The 20,685-nt window shown below is 39.4% G+C and overlaps 1 protein-coding gene across 4 annotated transcripts in view; it reads right to left on the reverse strand.

Annotated features, from left to right (window-relative positions):
- LOC122642068 (chromatin-remodeling ATPase INO80-like) overlaps nucleotides 1-17,367 on the reverse strand; it is a 30,377-nt gene extending 13,010 nt beyond the window's left edge. For 2 of the 4 annotated variants that reach the window (XM_043835474.1, XM_043835473.1), the window contains exons 1-13: nucleotides 16,853-17,367; nucleotides 15,713-16,593; nucleotides 15,428-15,628; nucleotides 15,193-15,303; nucleotides 13,356-13,783; nucleotides 13,146-13,254; nucleotides 12,982-13,062; nucleotides 12,722-12,894; nucleotides 2,630-2,755; nucleotides 2,165-2,326; nucleotides 2,009-2,066; nucleotides 379-609; nucleotides 91-237 (exon numbers count right to left, since the gene is read on the reverse strand). In XM_043835474.1, the coding sequence (XP_043691409.1) occupies nucleotides 91-237; nucleotides 379-609; nucleotides 2,009-2,066; nucleotides 2,165-2,326; nucleotides 2,630-2,755; nucleotides 12,722-12,894; nucleotides 12,982-13,062; nucleotides 13,146-13,254; nucleotides 13,356-13,783; nucleotides 15,193-15,303; nucleotides 15,428-15,628; nucleotides 15,713-16,593; nucleotides 16,853-17,009 (2,865 nt within the window). In that variant the 5' untranslated portion in view covers nucleotides 17,010-17,367. The remainder of the gene's footprint in view (nucleotides 1-90; nucleotides 238-378; nucleotides 610-2,008; nucleotides 2,067-2,164; nucleotides 2,327-2,629; nucleotides 2,756-12,721; nucleotides 12,895-12,981; nucleotides 13,063-13,145; nucleotides 13,255-13,355; nucleotides 13,784-15,192; nucleotides 15,304-15,427; nucleotides 15,629-15,712; nucleotides 16,594-16,852) is intronic. The other 2 variants (XM_043835476.1, XM_043835475.1) reach the window with 2 other exon arrangements.
- Nucleotides 17,368-20,685: the final 3,318 nt, after the last annotated feature.

Here is a 20,685-nt window from a genome sequence, read left to right on the forward strand (position 1 = left end):
AGATCCAAATGAACATAATAGAAAAGGAGTATGCAACAAACATGTCTGATTAAAAAAGGAATGAAAGAGTAATCAGTCTTTAGGAACTACCATGTAAGTTATGCGATTCTGACCTCCTGCATAGTGTACGTCCTCCAATTCCCCAAAGGGTGGAGGCATAAGAGAATTTGGGATCTCTCCAAAGTAAAGGTATGTGCTCCCTTCATTCCTTTCAAACAACTCCGGATGGTTGCATACCTACCATTATACAAGGAAACGTTCATTGTTTGCAGGTGATCAGTTAGAAGCAAACAAAGAAAATAACAAAGATAAATTTTGAACACAAGAATACATTCATTTCTACAAAATTCTCACAAAGAGAATGATAAATACTTATACCTTCCTCAGTTGGATGACAATATTCATCAAGTTTAGAATTTTCTTCTCATTAAGATGTCCACGGCTGCCATCAAACAACTCAGCAAGAGATATTTTATTCTTTATAGCTTGATAAAAAGCCAGCTGTCGAGAACTCAACTTGCAGTTGACTGTGACCTCTGTTTTTTCAGTCATCTCAGTTATTACATCTTTTTTAACTCGTCGTAACATAAAAGGCTTCAGAATTGCATGCTGTCAAAGGAAAATCCAATGTTAAATACGAGCCAGAAGCTCTTCTTTAAGCGTGCAAAGGGAGTAACCATCAGCTACTAAGTAGGCTAAACACATTCATATTTTCAATAATGAAAAGAAAAACACAACATTACATTTAGCTTGAGAGTAACAATGGACTGAACAATATGAGAAAATCATCAAATCTAACGGCAACCTAATTACATTTACTATAAGAAAAATTAATAAAATAATGAATAGATGCATTTCTCGTATTCTATCCTCTCTCTTCTTTTCTTTTTAATTTTCTGTTGAGTGTGTACACTATTCACTAGTATATATTTTTTTGGGTGATTATAAAATATATTAAAGCCCCCAAAAGGGAAGAAAAAGTCCATTTAGGACTACAACACAAGCCCAAAAGGCCAACAAGAACAAAGTGACAAGCCCACATGGGCTTGACCAATGCAACACAAAAGCCCACTTGGGCATGTCCAATGCAACACAAAAGCCCACAAGGACTAAAACAAGAGCAATGAAGCCCAAAGAAAGAAGAAGGGCAACAAAGACAATTCCAGGTCGGGCTCCCCAAAACCCTAGACAACATATCTCAACACATCATCTTCCTAGCCACCACGACGAAATCAAGGAACCACCGGCAAGAGGCAACCAAGGCGGCGAGCGCTGGCCTTGCGGAGGGCCACGGCCAAAGAGAGAGCTGGCCTAGCGAAGGAGACCGCCATGACGGAGAGCGTCGGCCTTTCAGAGGGCGACGGCGAAGGGGCTGCCGGCCGAGCAAAGAAGGCAGCCTTGCAGGCTGCGACCTTGCAGCTTGCAGCGAAACGGCCGACGCCGAGCGAGCCAAGCGGAACCAGCAGGAGGTTGCGACCACCGGCGATGTAGACGATGACAGCGGCAGAGATGACGAATGAGAGAGAAGCCAGCTATAACGAGTAGTTGCTGGAGAAGCTTGCTTAGTGAAGTGGCTACCAAGAGGGTGAAGCCAAAACGAGCCTGAGATCCGACATCCAGGGGACCATCAAGCCTAGCAGAAGAGGCGCCCTGCCAGACAGGGACCAAACAAAGCGAGCGACCCAGGACTAATGTTCGAGAGACTTCGATCTACGTAGAAGGCACCGAACGTAGGAAGAAGAAGAGGAGAAAGGGGGAGGAGGAGGAGGAAGAAGAAGAGAGAGAGGAAGAGAGAAGGGGAAGGGAGAAGGGAGGTGGGGAGCAGCCTAGCCATACGGCCAGGCTGCTCCAAACCGGCGGCCAAAGGTTTTAGGTTTTCAGCAAGAAAGGTCTTCAGGTGTGAATCGCAGTGCCCAATCTTTCACTAGTATATATTACTATCACTTAACTACAGGACAACAACTAAACAGGTTAGATTCCTCATTTCTTCAGGTATAACTGCACTTACCAATCTGTTAAGCTGGTGTTCATTTAAAGTTCCTCCATGCTCTGCATGATTCTCAATACTGGTAACAAACAAAGAACAATGCGCGAATGAAACTGAGAGCAATATTAGCTCAGATGAGTCTAGAACAAATAACAAACTAGCCAGAAATATGCATACCCTTTTGAAAACCACTCATTGAACTGCTCATGGCTGTCAAATAAAGTGGGCATGATGAAATGAAGAAGGGCCCACAGCTCTGCCATGTTATTCTGGATGGGTGTACCAGTCAGAAGCAAGCGATTTCTACAGTTGAAACTAAGTAATGTCTTCCACCGTATACTGAAAAACCAAAATATTTATCATAACCATGAAAAAGAATAAACAACATCAACAATCATGAACAGAATGCAGTCTATGTCATGATAACTTTTGAGGGGAATTGTGAAGGTCATGCTCATAACCAACTAGAAATAGAAAAGTTGACCTAACGGATAGATGGTTCAACACCCAACAACAAATGGAAAATTGGACAACAAATAAATTCATTCAAATAAAACATCCATCCTCGTGGAAAAGTGGAAATTGGAGAAGCCAAATACTTAGATATTTCAACTGATGCTCAATTTGGGAGATAATTAATACCTGTTAGAACTTTTAATTGCCTGTGCTTCATCCAATACTATATATTGCCATTTCACACGTCGGAAATACTTCTCATCAGAGACTAGCAGTTGGTAACTGGTTATCAGTATATGAAAACCAGAGTCCCTGGCAAAAATGGGAAAACTACATTAGCCACAACCCAAAACAAACACAAGTGCAGTATTGACTATAGAAAAAAATACTCTGATCAAGGATCCACGGAATTAGTTCCTGGCACAAAAGATCAATACAAATTTGACAGAGATCAAAAAAAATTTCAAAAGATACTCTAAAAATTGATCTTAACATAGCTCAAGGGCGTCTTGATTTTTCATGCAAGGCATGCCTTCAAAAAGGGGAGATGAAAGGCATTGTCGAGTCCATGGGGATACATGATTTTCATGAGGCAGAAACCAAAATCTCTTCTTTCCTCCAAAAACATAGCAAACTTCATTAACTGTTGGGCTTTGAGTTTGTTTTCAGATCAATCGACTATTTATTGGTTGAAATAGAAAAAGATCACAAATCAAAATTTTACTTAAAAGTCTTAGACATATCTTCAGAGAGGAAGGTGATGTTAATATTTGAATAAGCAAGTGCAATAGAAGCACAGTTATTGGTGAGTGGTAAATGCAACCCCAAGTTCAAAAAACCCTATTCTTGGGTCACTATAGGCCGACCCAATTGCTAAACAGCTCAAAAATTAAAGGTAACTACAATTCTATAACTTTTGGAACAGTCCAGGCCCTCAAGTGTAATATCCCAAAATATTAGAGAGCTCTATTGCTTCTAGACAGCTAAAAGATTCTAAACGGTTTGGTTCAATGATTTAACCAAGAATCAAGTTAATTTCTGGTCTACTATAGTAGACACAATGTCAGATGTAGTTATTTCGGCCAGCAGTTCTATAATTAAAATTTTAGCAAGTCCTATATGGATAGGATGTTGGGTCAGCAGTTTAGATGAGTATTTCTGTTAGCATTGTTTGCTAAGGATTAGGCTAGCTTGGATTTGGATAATATCTTGGTCAACAAGTGTTTGTGGATTATGAATTCAGCAGTAAAGATGATAACTTCGGCCAGCTTATATGATTGAGTTTCAGCAAATCTTGAGAATAGGATTTTCGGTTGGGCAACAGCGATGAGTGAGCATGATGAATTGGCAAACAAAACAAAACAAAAAAAAAAGGTGAAAAAGCACAGCAAAATCGGCCAGCTTTGGATAATGATGCGTTATTTGGGTATGGATTTCAGTCCAGCAGGTTCGTCAGCTAAGTTGCTAAAAGATTTGAAAGTCCAGCATCCAACCGATTCTAGCAGCTTAACCATTCAAACATCTAGGTTGATCCAAGTCCAACAGAAATTAGAAAGTTGTACTGTGAGAAGGTTTTTACATGGCAGAGTCTATATTGGGTTTCCTAAAAGGAACCAATTCTGAAAATATTGGATTCTATTCTATATATGGTTTCTTTCTTACCAAGTCTGAGTTGACTTTGTTACCAAGTTATAAATATATTTTAAGACTATTAGGAATCTCTTCATAGCTGTGGGCAGTCCTAGTGATTTGTGTTTAAAAAAACACACAAGGAAGTAGGAGAGAGGGAAAACCGAGAGAGAGTGCATAGAATAAGTTTTTTTTAAAAAAACAAAAAAAGAAGAGACAAGGGAGAGAGAGGGTGTTGTCCAAGAGAGAAAGAAGGCAAGGGAAAGAGAGAGAACCTGCAGGAAGGAGGATAAAAAGAAGGAAAAAAGGGAAGGAGAAACGAGGAGAGAAAATAAGAGGTGGGCTGGACGGTTTGAGAAGTGGGAACTATCCCACATTGGGGAAAAAAAAAGGGAAAGATAATGAAGTCTCGGCCAGCTATTTTGATAAAGGATTGCATTAAGAAGTTGAGTGAGATAAGGACTTGTTTCAGAATTTAGATGATTCTCTTTGTGTGTGAGCAAGTTTTTTGAAGTTACAGGGGAAAGAAAAAAAAAAAAAAAAAAAAGAGGAGAGATAAGAGAGGGTTTTTTCAGAATTTACGGCAAGGAATGGGAGAGAGAGAGTCTGTGGGTTAAAGGGAGAACTGGAGAAGGAAGAGAAAGAATATAAGAGGGGGGAGGAGAGAGAGAGAGCGCTCGCAGGAAAGAAGGAAAGAAAAGGGAAAAAAATGAAACCATGGGAAAAAGAAAGAGGAAAGGGGACAGTGCTGCTGCATTTACCTACTCAGACCTCCTCTTGTATGCTGGAGTTTAAGGACTACAGTGGTTAAAGACGGAGCATGTTCCTACGGAAATAGGTAAGAGCTTGTTCACCCAACCCCCTTTTGATTTTATTGATTTTGGGTGCAACCTAGGATGGGGATGAATGCCTTGTTAGATTAAGGGATTAATGAACAAATTTTAGCCTCGCAATTGATCCCCAAATCTGAGAAATTTTTACTTAGAATTGGATCTCTTTAACTGGAATTTTGAATTTAAATCATGCGTGGAAGTATCTAGGTAACCTATTGAGGACAGAATCTGTCCGCCGACAGGAAAACGATTAGAACCATAGTTGTCATGGCGGCGCCATGGCGACATATCGCTGGAATAATGAGCATATCGACCAACGACATGGGATATGTAAGAATATCGACCGATATGGCCTCCACGGCGTCGCCATGGCGCCGACATGGACGCCATACCACAATATATGGCCATATCAGCCGATATACATGTTCAAGTGTATAAAACTTAATTTTTTTAACCTTTTAAAAGATAATGCTTTTATCTTAATGTGGATTGGGGGTGTAACTTTTTAAGTTACACCTGCAATACACATTAACATGAAAAAAAGTTGAAAAAACTTAAAACAATACACTATACCCTAACTCTCGTCTCTTGGGAGAAATAGAAATCGAAAAAGAGAACAGAGGAGAGAGTCATGAGATAGAGAGATGCAGTTCTTCTTCACTTCTTCGAACGGCTGTTGGCCTCTTCCTCGGCTCCGGCGAGTGCTCCCAGCTCCGGCAACCTCTTCAAGCAGGTAAGTAATTACTGTAATTGTTTTTTTTTTTTTATTTGGTGGTTCTTCTTCTTCTTCTTCTCCTCCCAATCCTCCTGCAACTCTCCTTCAGTTCTTCTTCTTCTTCAGTTCTTCTTCTCACTCATTCACGCACAGTCACAACTCCAGCAAGACTGCGAGAGACAGAGAGGGGGTTTCTCACTCCATATTTTATGTCAAGTTATTTTATGATGCTACTTGTTTAAAAAAGGTATTCGAGCATGCTATTTTCTATGTTGTACCATGATGTTCTATACAAGGAATTTCAAGCATGTGTTGTGGTTTGTTGATGAAGTTTTCATCTACAAAATGATATGCATGGTTTCATGTTAATGTAAAGAGATGATTGGTTAATCATTTTCAATAGGGGGTCAGGTGTTGGATGAGGTATACATGATGTTAGGATGCATACCGCCTAGCATAAACAGTTATTTATGTTACATGCTGCCTAGCATAAGCAGTGTCTGTGTGCCACCTAGTATAAATGGTCACAATGAGGATCTCTATGCCACCTAGCATAAGTGGTCATGTATAGTACAGGCTGCTTAGCACAACCCTTGCAATGAGGGTCCTGCCTAGTATAAATGGTAAGCTAAAGGGTTATGCTATGTCGCCTCACTTATATGCCATAGCGTTGGCAATCAGTCTAATGGTTTTCATGACAGTTTGATATATGTTCAAAAAAGGTTTTCATGAATAGAAAGTTTTGGTCAAGGTTTGTCAAAGTTGTATGTATATATGTATTCTATTTATTATGTGGAATTATGCTCTGTTGCATCTTATTGGGCTTTGTAGCTAATAATGCGATATTTCCCTATAGATCAGTAAACAAAGGTTGGCAAAGCTGAGGTGGGTTTGATGAGAAGACAAGTCTTAACATAATTACTCTTTGGTTGAATTTCCCATTTATGAAAGTCTTCTGTTGTGTTTTGTCTATATGGAGATTTATGGATTTTATTTTATGAAACTCTGTGAGATATTGGCTTTAAGAAATGAGATCACAGATCTTAGCCCATATGGGTTTGGGTCGTGACATTAAGAGTAAGTAAACCCAATAGCGGACATATCAGGAACTAACTCCAAAGGGCAGAGGACAATTTTGGATTTTAATATAGAGGTGGGATAAAACAAAAATAACTATGAAAGGAGGAGGGGTTTTGTGTAATTAACAAAAACCCTGGTGATGCAGATCTGTAGACCTACATTCGTAAGAAGAAGTCCAAGTAGCTATTTAGTCTTTCACTTTACTGTTTTTTATTTTGATGTATTTTGTCTTTAAATTGAACCGGCTCCAAACTGATCCAACCAATGGTTCAATTTAACTGATTTTAGTAGTTTTCTTTATGTCTTAAAATTGGGTCCACCCTTCTCCATGCATAAGAGAGGGAGTGTTATGTTTAGTTGAGTCTCAGCTAAGGGGGCTTTTACTCTCCTAATCTGATTAGGATACTTGGCCTTTAGGCCTTTAAATAAAGATGAATCATGGAGGCTCTTTTTTACCTCACACGAAATTGAAAACTCAACTAAGCAGCTGTTTCTGCAACTTGTCCTCTCCATTGAAGATTTGTTTTGTGTTTGATCAAGGCTGAAGAAATCAGTGTTTGATCCGATTGACACCTTGCGGTGGAAAGCCTGGGTGGATCATTTGATTCTTCCTTACATCTCTACTACTAATCTACTGTCAAGAATTCTGATGTCAAGGTGTTCTTCATCAACAAGTTCAAATCAGAAACCCTAGATCCCCCCTTTCTTTCTTCTAACAAACCTTGATCAGCCCAGCCATATTCAACCGTAGGAATACCTCCAAACCTTAGTCGAGTGTTCAACATGTAGAAATGGATGCCCTCTTGACACGTAACACTTGGAGTTTAGTTGATCTGGCTCCTGATAAGGACTTAGTTAAGTGTCGTTCAGTTTACACTATTAAATACCTCCCTAATGGCTCTGTTGAACGGCTCAAGGCCCGTCTGGTTGCCAAGGGCTATATAGACTTATGGTATTGATTACTTTGAGACTTTCTCTCCTGTTGCACGGCTCAACTTTGTTCAATTACTTTTCTCTAGTTGTTAACTATGATTGGCCGTTGTTTCAGCTGGATATTAAGAATGTCTTTTTGTATGGTGATCTCCATTAGGAGGATTATATGGAGCAACCTCCAAGGTATGTTGCTCAGGAGGAGAATAGTACTCGGGTTTGCAAATTGCGAAAGGCAATCTATGGCCTCAAACAGTCGCCCAGAGCTTGGTTTGAAAAATTCAGCAGTACTGTGGTGTCTTGTGGTTTCTCACAATGCTACTCTGATCATTCTGTGTTCATTCGACGACATAATGGTAAACTAGTTGCCTTGGTTGTTTATGTGGATGATATCATAGTTTCAGGTGATGATGTGGCTGGTATTGCAGAAATAAAAACATATTTACAGCAACATTTTCAGACCAAGGATCTAGGTGACCTCCACTACTTCCTTGGTATTGAGGTTGTGAGAAGCAAGAAAGGCATCAGCCGATCCCAGAGAAAATATGTTTTAGATCTTTTATTTGACATTGGTATGCTTGCATCAAAGCCAGTGGATATCCCTATGGATCCTCATCAGAAGTTTGGAGTAGATGATGGTGGTCCTCCCAAAGATGTGAACCAGTAACGGAGTTTGGTTGGGAAGCTGATCTATCCAATAATTACCAGACCAGACATTTCTTTCGCTGTTGGTGTCCTTGGTCAATTCATGCAATCTCCACAAAAAGCACATTGGGATGTTGTTGTCCGTGTTCTTGTTATTTGAAGGGTGCTCCTGGAAAAGGGTTGATTTATCGTCCTAATCAACATATGGATTTAGTTGGATACTCAGATGCAGATTGGGCTGGTTCGGCTAGTGATCGTCGCTCCACCACAAGCTATTATACGTTTGTTGGGGACAATTTGGTTACTTGGTGTAGTAAGAAGCAGACTACTATCGCCAGGTCAAGTGCTGAGGCAGAGTACAAAGCTATGGCTCATACTACAGCAAAATTAATGTGGTTCTTCTTGAGATGGCTTTTTTGTGCCTACACCAATAAAGATGTATTGAGACAACCAGGCATCTATATATATTGCGAGCAATCCTGTCTATCATGAGCTAACCAACCCTATTGAGGTGGACTGTCATTTTGTTCGAGATGCAACGATGAAGATGCTAGTTGAGACTCCATTTGTTTCGTCTTCAAATCAAGGAATTAAATCTCGTGAGATCTCGAGCAAGATCTCGGTTTTTCTGGAGGTCAAGACGAGATGGTCTGCTAGTTTAAAAACTACAATATCTCGTCGAGATCTCGGCCAAATCTCGAGATAACTTACATTATAAAAGTCCCAAATCTCGAGATAACTCTAGCTATCTTGACCGAGAGGCTGCTCCACTGCTGTTGCCACTGTTTTTTCACCATTTTTGAGCTGGATTTCATCGGAGAAGCTGTTGTCGGCATCATTCAGCTACACCAAAGCAAGATTAGTGCATGATTTGTGGTTCTTTACATCAATTTTGAATAACTTTTGAAAGGTAACCATTTTTTCCCCAAATCTTTCCCAAACCAACCACACTCATACATGCCTCAATATGACAGTTGCAATTGATCTCATGCCTCATGGCAACTGCCTCTTCTAAACTCTAGGATAGGGAACTTGGCATATGCTGATGACAACTCTTATATGACTATTGTAGCAAACTATGTGCAATACTACAGCACACTACGACATGAGAAGATTATGTGGCACAAGCATAGTTCAAAAACTCGTTTCGTTTCGGTATTTAGGTCGAAACATTGCATTTTTTTGCATGGTTTCGATAGGTCATTTCAGTGGGTTTTACGCCAAGTTAAGGCCTGAAACTTCATGGAAACCCTATTTTAAGCTATATAAACACATGTAAATGTTCAAATTGCAAAAATAGTCACCCAAAGTGGTGTTTTGGATTTGCACCATTGATTGGCAGTATACGGTCTTTAAGACTTTTAAGTATTAGAGGACATAATAAATTAATAAGCAATTTAAACAGGTAAATTCATTTGGAAACATAAAATGAATGACTCATTGACTCATAAGTCATAATTTAAGTCATAATATTAAGTACAATAAGTCAATAATAATTTAACAAGATGATATCAATATCCCAAATTCCAAATACAAGTCAAGTAGTCATCAAGTGACTCAAATGTTTACAAATATTCTAATAATAATTACTCCGCCGTTCAGGATCGATCCTACTCATAGTTCGATGGGAGTCCGCGTGCATTGTTCTCTGTCTGTAGGACATATGAATGCCACGCCATAGTCTGGGAGAAGAAACGAGTGTAGTCATCCACAGTTGCCATGTAAATTGCATAATCAACATGCTAAAGGTAACCATTGTTGGAGTCATTAGTAAGGGAAGTACTGGTCTCTCTTCCCCACCCATGAGTAGGGGTTCAGTGGCTGCCACCCTGTGTTCTCCAAGTGCTTCTAGCGTAGAATGAGTGAAAAATGAGCAAATTGCACTAAAAACTCAAAAAAGACCACTCTTGTGAGCTCTCGGTCGAAATTTCGACCGAGAGTCACGAGACAGTGTATAAATAGAAGGGAATTTTTGTAATTAAAGCTCGATATCTCGCAAGATGATACATTGGCTTGAAATTTCGCGAGATGATCGAAACATTGTATTTTTTTCGTATCAAAGTGCCATTTCGTTTTGGACAGGTCGAGATACTCAAAATTCTCGGGATCTCGACCAAAATTTCACTAGTTTTAGTACTATGGGCACAAGTAGGGACTGGATGTGTGATTCAATCACATTTTATGGGATGGTAGTTGTAACATTGTTAAACAGATTGATGCATTGTACACTTTAACATTTCTAATGCTTATTATGTTGTTTTACATTAATTGAATGCTTTGATTGCTTTCTATTACTAAATTATGTGTAGAGTAGGGAATTTTTGTACGTCGTCGCCTACCAACCTAAGGTTCGAAGTGAAACTCCTATTAGGACTTTGTTTTTGCAAAATCTAATAGTGTCATTGTGTTTAAATGGCCTAAAAAAGGCTTAGTACCAAGTTTCAGACCCAAACTAGGTCTAAAACCCACCGAAACCAAGTTTCGAGTTTTTAAAAAAAAAATGCCCCAACTCGACCGAGATCTCGAGATATCTCGAATTAACTCGGCTTTTCCCAAGGTCGAAACCTGGTAGAGTTCCGAGTTTTAGTTCCATGCTTCAGATCAGCTTGCTGACGTGTTTACCAAGTTGTTATTTGCTCCTAGTTTTCGCTCCTACTGTAACAAGCTGAGTATGGGTAACCTGTATGCTCCAGCTTGAGGGGGAGTGTTGAAAGTCTAGGGGTACTTTTGCCTTACATTTTGGGTTTTCTGGGTTTATATGTAATTTTCTTCTATTTCTGTCCTTACTTGTAATTCCAGATAATTAGGATGTTAGAGGTAATATCTAAACCCCTAACTGACTCTTTATTGGGTCCTTTTTTATATTAATATAAGAGGAGAGAGTCTCCCAGGATAGAACATAACAAAACTATCGTGGGCTGCTCTCTCCCACCTTGCATCCTGCTTCTTGTCTCTCTTCTCTCTTCTCTCTTCTTTATTTCTATTCTTCTTATTTTGATTTGTTTACCTAGATTCTGGTTTCTAACACTAATCCTAATTCCCCTCTATTAGCCCCATTAGCTTGCTGCCGATTCCATTTCCACCATTCAGCTTACTGAAATCAGGTTATTACATCCTGAAATCAGTGAGACAACCTCCCTTTATTAACCCTAACCTCCTATACCTTATTTCTCAATTACCCCACCTTTAACCTAATTTCTTACTCCCTGATTTGAACCGTAAGTTGAACCATCCTTTGAGTAAAGATTCTGATTTGGTTTCTAGTTTGAGTAAGTCAAATCTAGGACTACATTTCCTGCTCTCACTTGTAAATCAGAGAAAGTTATCTTCTTCCTCCTCATGATAGCACAGATCTCACGACACCTAACCCAAGTCAATTGAACAGCAGCAGCTCAAGGACTATCCAAATGGTGCTGAAACTTCAGGTATGGAATCACATAATCCTAATAACTAATCCAAAGCCAATCAATATCAAAATACTAGGATTTAAAATAATGTGATGGAACAGTTGCGGGTGAAACCAGAAAACAGAGCAGGGAATATAGACCTCATAATATGAATGAATTAACAATCAACTAATATTATATTCCATGAAGAATGTTGATAGAAAACCAAATACACAGCTTGAAGTCAAAACCAACAGGTATTAAGAGAATTACACCAGGAACAGATTAGCAGGAAATTGGTCAAAAAACAGGGGTTCCGTAAAGTCTAAACAGGAAGGGAGTATGAAGAAGAAATAAGAAGAAAGAATAAAGATGAGATGACGAATGACGAGAACAAGAGGAAGGAGAACAAGAAGGAAAGGATAAGGGAGAAGAATTAAGAAGGAATAAGAAGAAGACAGATAGAGGGCTCAAACCTGAAAGGGAGGAGGACAGTATCGCTAGGGAGGAGAGAAAAAGAAGAAGAGAGATGAGAGAAGAGGAGTATGATTGGCCAAGCAGGCCCACACCTTAGCACTCCACAACAAAACTCAATTTCTTCAATTCATCCAATTGTTCCAGTAAAGATCCATACAAGATTACTTTTCTAAAGAAAAAATTTAGCACAAATAAAATAGAAAACTCCCATACGCAGCCTAGAAAGGGAGGATCCTTAACAACCTAGGACTCTAATAAAGGAGACAAAACAAGGCTGGAGACCTATAAGAGGTATCCCAGCCTCACTGAACAACAGAATAAGGACATAAAAGGAAACTAAGAGTCCTAACAGCTACTACAATCATGGTTTTTAAGGATAGCATATAACCCCAATCGCATGGCTTGGTTTGAGTAAACAATTGGTTCAATGATGAACAAGACCATTTCCTCTTCTTCTTTCTATCTACGATCTGCATACCCATCCCCCGTAAAGCCTTCTCCAGTATCTTAAAAATTAGCTGTCAGAATAAATTCATGTGGTTACCCAGAAAAAAGCAAAGAAAATCTAGCTGGAGAAGCTTACCTTCTGTAGAGACGCTTTGGATTGATATTCTTCCTAAGAATCTGTCTCTCCTGAAGTCCACCCCAGTATGGAAGTCTTTTTAAGTCGGGGCAGAAACGACTAATTTCATCAGCCCAGTTGTTCAAGACAGAAGCAGGTGCAACAACCAGGAAGGGTCCCCATATATTCTTTTCCTGAAAAGAACAGACAATTCATGTAAAAACAGAAGTAGATAAAAATGTAATTTTATGAGCATTAACCATTAAAGAAGGATCAATCACCTCAGCTAAATGAGCCAAGAACGCCATGGCTTGGATTGTCTTTCCCAGGCCCATCTCATCAGCAAGGATACCATTCAAACCCTGCAATAGAAGGAAAAATATTAATAACCAACCAGCATCTTGTTTAGGTAATAGGCAAGTCCATTTAGAGATTGCCAAAGAACCTGCTCATAACAATTGACCAGCCATTGGAGACCCTTTAACTGATATTCCTTAAGGGAGCCTTTAAACAAGTCTGGTGTCTGCACTGATGATGTTACAGGCATTGTAGAGCTAAAGCATGAAAAGCAATGTGTAAAATCAGAACTGGACAAATTGAAGAACACATCACCATCATGTAAATAGTATCCATGAAATAAACAACATATACTCACGGATGAAGTAAATCTATATTACTAGATCCTGCAATTGATGTGTCATTCGGCTGGCCTTCAGTTTCTGCTACTTCGCGTAGTTTTTGACATTCACTATCAAAAGCACTAGTTATCTTTTTTTGCTGGGAGACGGCCTGTTGAGCAGCTCTCAGAGCCTCCCTTTTCCATTCAGCCTCCTCAGGATCTTCTTCTCCTGGCTTGACATCTGAAGAACTCAGAGGTAGATCTTGGTTATTTTGTTCTTCGTCACCCACAGATAATGCTTCTGAACTTTGTGGGGTAGTTTTATTCTGCATGAAATGACTGTAGAGCTCTGTCTGTGATAATAGGAAATTCAGTCTTTGCTGTTGTCTTTTTGCTTCACGGAGCTCCTCTTCACGTTTCATAGCTTCCGCAGTTTCTCTTTCTTCTTTCTTTCTTATCTCTGCCTGAAAGAAGAGACTTTGTCTTGATCAACATTATGCAGATATAGGATTCTTTAGCTTTAAAATCTTACTTAAATACTATTCATGTCAACCCGCCTCCCCCCCCCCCCCCCCCCCCCACACCCCAAAAATGAAAGAAAAAAGATGGGGAGTTGGCTTGGGGGAGGGGGGGAGAGAGCTTTCTTAAACTCTAAAGGCACTCCATTTAAGAGTAGTTGCCTATATCTATTACATGTTAGGGATTCATCAATGCCTATATCTAGAACAGGTTAGGGACTCATAAACGCACACAAACAAAAAGATAAGTGGGTTCTGTTATTTATTGATATTCTTCACACACTAATGACAGTTATAATGTATAACTACATTTCCAGTTAGTTTCTTAATACAAAACGTATCATTATATTTTATTGAATGACCACAATATAAATTGGGTTCACAGTATCCAACTCCTCATTAAGAGTAAATATCACTGTTGCATGTATTGGTATCTAAGTTACACAGGAGGCACCCTACTGTGGGGAAAGATTTCATGCACACAGCCGCACACATCATTCTAATATTGCATGTGTCATCCTAAATCCAGACTGTTTATTTGTCAGGGGCATAACCAAAAATTAGACTGAGTAGCAACCAATAACAACTAAAGCCCAGATCATCATGAATTTTCTACTAACTGTTAACCCTATCTCTCTTCAACATCCAAGTTCCAGTTCTGGATTTGTCATTAGAACCTGCTGAGCAATCAATTTTTAGGCTACATCCCACTAGAAACATGACCCACCATGGAAAGGTTCCGCTGCACCATGCATGCAGCTTGGGATGTAGTGCAAAATGAGGATCTTGGAACTCAGTTCCATCCTAGAAATCTTGTCCATATAAATTGCATCAGTGTGGAGCTGAGGGATATACTTTCATCTGTTCCCTTAAACAGAAACCTACCAATTTTACATCACATAGGGTCCGTGGTAATAGAAGAGAATTGTTAGGGCTAAAAAATTGTAGTGCTATGAACTGTACAAACCACTCTTCCCACTGGCATGTGGGATTTCAAAAATGTGAAAATCAAAAGTGAAATTTTTAAGGCCCCCACGTAGGTGGGAGAGTGGTTCATACAGTTTGTGGTGGAAGCATTTTTTCGTAAAAGGATTCAGTCCCATTAGTTGCACATCCACGTGTGTGCACACAGACACAGAGAGCGAGCGAGCAAGAGAAAGAGAGAGAGAGAGAGAGACCTTCCACTATAGTTCTCAAATATAACAGTTTTCCTGTGGTTCTTACTTTTTCTATTGATATCTTCTTCTTCTTTTAATTCTCTTAGAAAGTGTCTAGATATGCCAAAGCCCATAATTGAAATCCTGGGATGTCAATACATGGCCAAGACAAATTCATAAACCAAGTAAAAAACACACCTGCTCTTTATCTACTCTTTTCCAGAATACCAGCATGTCTCTAGCCAATTTCCGAGTGCGGATTGCTGCCCCCCTCATCAATTTAAGAGACCTGCTGACCTTCAGTTTCACCTGGCAACAAAATCAACTATTAGTAATAAAGCTTATAAAATAAAACAATCTATGCAGAAACACTATAGACAAAAGAACAAGCTTGCTAGTATCTACACCAAGAGACTTATATAACAGCACTTGCCTCTCTCTGACATATTTCTGAGCACCTCTTAGCATCAGTTAATTGTTTTTTATGGAAATTAGTGAAAAATTTGTGATACTTTGGTATATCTCTTCTCACAATGTTCACCCAGACTTTCCCAATCTTATCCATCTCCTCTTTCTCAATCGAGGCAGGATCTTTCTTCACGATCTGCTTCTTGGGTAGCCTACGTTCAATAATCTGCACCAGAGAGCCAAAACTGAATAAGATAACAACCAACTGGACCTATAATCCAACTAATTAAAACTCAACCAAGATATTAACCTCATATGTGTCTCCTTTCTCCAAGACCTTCACATAGTAAACCTGTAAGGTACCTCCCTCAGATACAATAGACCTTTGTATCCCACCAGCTGCCCCCTCAGGTATGGAGGAATCCAAAGCAGTGTCACTCACTTGGAGGTTGAACTTTTGGACCGAACTATTGGCTGATAAAGCCTTTAATCTCGCCTGAAGTGACTCATACTGGGGCTGAGGCTCATCCATTCCACCTCGGCTTCGTCGACCAAGTCTTCTATTAGAGGCCATCATTGCAGTTAGGGATGCCAAATCCAGTGTACCCTTTAAATAAAATTCGTCTACCCGGATATCTGAGAAGCTTGGCAAATTCAGGGATGCTGCCAGTTTATCATAAGTTGGAGGAATCCTATAACTGATGCCCTCCCCAATATCCAAATAACCAGAATCGCATGAGGAAGAGATCCTATCGTTTCCATATTCTGGTGTGAGATCTCCATCATAGTAGCTCCCATGCTTGAGAGGACTAATTTCTCTAAGGTACTCCGATGGAGTTTCCATCCCATGTAACACTCTGTCCTCATTCCCTGACTTTCGGCCTTTGGAGATGAGACTACGTTTTGGAAGTGGCATTCCCATTCTGGTGGATGCCGGATTTGATGAGGAATCTTTGAACCTCACCCTTCTGTACTTCTGAATGTGTTCCCCCAGCATTGAATGGTAGTGCTCCTCTGTAATATGGTTACCGTAGCCGCCGTCTTCGTCCTTGTCGTTGCTATTGGCGTCTCTCCTGGCAGAAGAATTTGAACCAGGTTCAGCATCAAAACGCTGTCGCTTCTTCTTGCGGCCCAATTCTGATGACCTCCTTAACAGTACTCCATTCCCACGGTCCGTCATTGCTCCTTTACCTGTTAAAGAATCACCAGAGAACCAAAAATGTATATAATTCACAATTGCCCACCCCAAATCTTCCCCACTAGCTCAACTGGGGATATCAAAAGACAACATTCTAACTTCTAAGGATTAGGAGAACAGAATGACGAAGTGCCAACATACTCAAGCCTAAATTCCAACTGAGCAATACTAATTTCCATACAAAATCAGAATGAACCCCTAATAAATATGAAAACAATTAGAAACCAAAATCTAAGAAACAAAGGTGCCTACCGTGGCTACCTCTGCTCTCATCCTGACTAGTATTAACATGATTATCAAAATCACCATCCTGTTGGTGAAGTTGCAAGTTCATCAAAGACTCAAATACAACAACCCAAGAACAAAAACAAAAAACACATAAAATAAACCTCAAATTCATCAACAACATCTAACAGAAATAATTTTTTTTTTAAAAAAAAAAACGAACAATATAAGCAGAGACCCATCGCATCAAAATCCACCAAAGAAGGAAATTCAAACCCTAATGTCTAGTCCAAAAAACCAAAACACAATATTTTCAACCCAAATTCCCCGTTCAGATCAGGAAGCCAAAAGAACCCTTTTGAGAAGAAGTTAAGAGAAACCCATATCACTAACCTCACGATTGAAGAGATTGGAGTATGAATATCCGTTGTTCGAGTGTCGCTTGTGGTCCATATAATTGGTTTTGCAGGCTCTGATAAAGGAACCCCCAAAACCGAAACCTTGAGTTCACTAGTTAGCATAGAAGAGGAAGCCTGTGAAAGATGATTCCTCCGATGAGAAATCTGACAGAACGATGAGGGTCCACAGGTTAAGTATGGATATGAGAGGTTATGGAAGATGAAAGACAGAAAGAGAACAATTGAAGAGTCCGACGGTACACAGGAAAGCATCTCGAATATACTAACGTGCGCCGGTGGGGTGATGTTCGTTGAAGTGTACCAATTGTTCCATATGTTCGTCCACCATCACCAACCAGAGCTCGAGATTGCTCGCAGACTGTGAAGGAAAGCTTTTCCAAAAATAGCGGGGGAGTATGATAGGCCTCCGTGGTCCACTGGTTCGGAAATCTTGACCGTTGATTTCGTCCCAGCTCGGGCATGCAGATGGCCCACCGATTGGATGGTCTCGATCTGCGTTTGTGGAAGTGGGTTCATTGAGGATGATGGACCTTTTCTCTCGTCGGATTGTAGTGAAATGGTTGAAGGTTTCCAAGTCATACTCCAGAGTATAGTATTTAGGGGTAATTACTATCACTTACCTTACACTTAGCTTATATTTATTAAAACTATCCTACCTTAAACTTCTTTTCTGAAACTACCATGCTTTTAAACTTTTACATCTCCTTCTACCCCCATATTTTTAAATACCCAGATTACCCTTCCTTTTCACCTAGTAACATGCTAATCTATTTTACCTACCATTCTTCTATTTTTATTATTTTTGTCATTAAAATAGTAAAAAATGAAACTGCCACACCTCCATCCCAATAAAGGATATTTTGCAAGAAAAAATGAGGTGATTGAGACGACAGATGTCATCCCAATGCAACCAGGATCAAAGATACAATATCCCGAGCCACAGTCTACCCAATTATCAATGCATGATAATGTCAGAGGACGTATCCAAATAGAATAAATCATTCCAATTTTAGAGTTAGCGGAAGCGTAAATCATTTAAATCATATAAATATAGAGCATCGGCTCTCTAATGATAACACATAATACAGTTATTTACAATACCACGTATCCATCTGATACATTCCGTACATTATAGATAAAGTTTATACATGAATGAAAATGAATACATAAATAAATAATTAAATCACGCCACAAGGGCACCATTCTTGGGTGTATAACAACATTCAAGTCCCAGCCACCAGCTCCACTTGATTCGCATCCATAGGTACTCATCAAGAGATTACCTGCATGTCAATTAAAAGAGATTGCACAACGGGATTAACTCCACAAGCTAGTGAGAGAGCAAAGGGGAATGCACGTACATGCAAACATGCAATTTCAAACAGCTCATGATGTATGCAAATGTTAGATTCATTTTCCACCTAGCACACAAATTCTAAATCAAGTGTATGCTACTGTGATAACTTGGGAGACACAGTGGTCACTTAACTTATCGCCACAATGAAACCTCAGTTATCACGAGGGAGCCTACGCCGGTAGAAGCCATTAGACCACCCAGTGGCAGACCCCGATAGCCATCACTATCCCTAATAGAGCCTCTCTCCCCCACAGGCAACAGGTGCTCAAACTATTCAACACATAAACCCCTGTTGATAAGGGTCGTAGTATAAGGGAGCAAGAATCCTAGCTACAGATATACTACATGCAAGTCCTATCGTCCCGAGAGGTATTCTGGGTGCATCAACATCTCATTCCATCCAGTACCTAGGTACCAACACGGCACAGCACATACAGATCAGAATGACAGTTAACAGTTTTATAATTAATTTTGGGGTTCCGATACCGACACACCCGGCACCGTGACCCGATACCATAAGGAGAACATTATCACATCACATTAGTAACCAGTCACAATCAAGATCAATAATGAAATGCACAAGATGCTTATACTCATATACTAACATGATAATGATTGTTTAATAGATATTCAAGCCCAAACAAATCACCCAAAACCCACTCAGCGAACTCGGGTATCACCCGGCGTGGATGACACGAAATTGTTTCAAATTTGAGACCCATCCAATTTCGTTTGATATCCCATCTGAATGAGAACTTGGGACTAGTCTACTGTCTTGGCATAATTTGAACCTGAACTTGGGAATAATGAAAGCCCAACTAATACTTGGTATTTAGACTTGAAATTTGGTGTGAATCATTATTATTTAGTCTAGGTTAATACAAAAAAAAAATTGGATTAAATTAGGTTTGGGATATGGTATTTATGTATTTTTTAAATCTGTTGCACAGATTCTAGCTCAATCTATGCATTAAGATTGAAACAAATGATTCAAATATAAAATATGAGAATTTGGAGATGATTTTTTGTGGAGATCTTGGTATTAGGGTAAATTGATCCCCTGTAAATTTTGAGAGTCTCTAGATATGTACAAGTGGGGAAAATATTGCATTTTGAGGGTTGTCCGTGTTTACAAGTTGAGTACAGCTTTGTAAGGGTACATAAACCTATTGATTTTGTTATTTATGATCTATGTAGGGGATATTGGATCGTTATTTTTGTGATTTGAAGTGCAGTGAGAATTGACTTAAAACTTCCAAAGGCGAGTGAGACCCCGCAGAACCTATGTATTATTTTCATATACAAATCTCTTTTCTTTGATTTGCCGTTTTATGAAATTTCATTATTTGAAACAACATAACTATTTGTGCATAATTGCCTTGAAGTCTATTTTGAAGTATTATGTATGTTTTGAAATATAGTCTGATTTCTATGGAAAGAATGCATGATTTTTACTTTATTAAAAGCATGATGAGACTTGTTAATTTATAAGATATGATTTGAATGTAATATTGTTGGACTGCAACCCTTCCAACAGGGGGTTATGTGTTGGGGTGGATCGTTGAGCACAGGAGTGAGGCAAGAGCATGACGTTTAAGGACATGGTGCGGTTCTGTGAGCTAAAAACTCGAAGCTCACAATTCCATTATGTTTAGATATGTGGACCGGAGGGTGAGGTAAGAGCGTGACGTTTAAGGAACGTGATTTTCCCTCCATAGGAGCCCGTTATCGGTTCTGTGAGCCAAGAGCCTGAGTCCTATCCCATTGATTATATTGGTAATATGTTGATTTTTAGCAGTGCCACTTTATGAACCTATTGAGGCTATTAATTGGAATTGATGTTATGAACATTTGAACTCATTACATGTTTTACTGGAATTTGTGATATTTTCAGATTTATATAACATATGTTTTTAGATTCTATTACATTTCTGGATATGCATTTGTTTACTGATATTTATGTTTTATTTCCCCTTACTCATTTAGCTTTCCCCAAACTTACCCCTTTATTTAACCATACAGAGAACGAGAATCAGGAGCCATGCTCATGTGATGAGTGCATCAGAGTTGTTGGAGGAGCTGAT

Source organism: Telopea speciosissima, chromosome 10 (genome assembly GCF_018873765.1).
Source record: "Telopea speciosissima isolate NSW1024214 ecotype Mountain lineage chromosome 10, Tspe_v1, whole genome shotgun sequence".
NCBI classification, from domain to species: domain Eukaryota; kingdom Viridiplantae; phylum Streptophyta; class Magnoliopsida; order Proteales; family Proteaceae; genus Telopea; species Telopea speciosissima.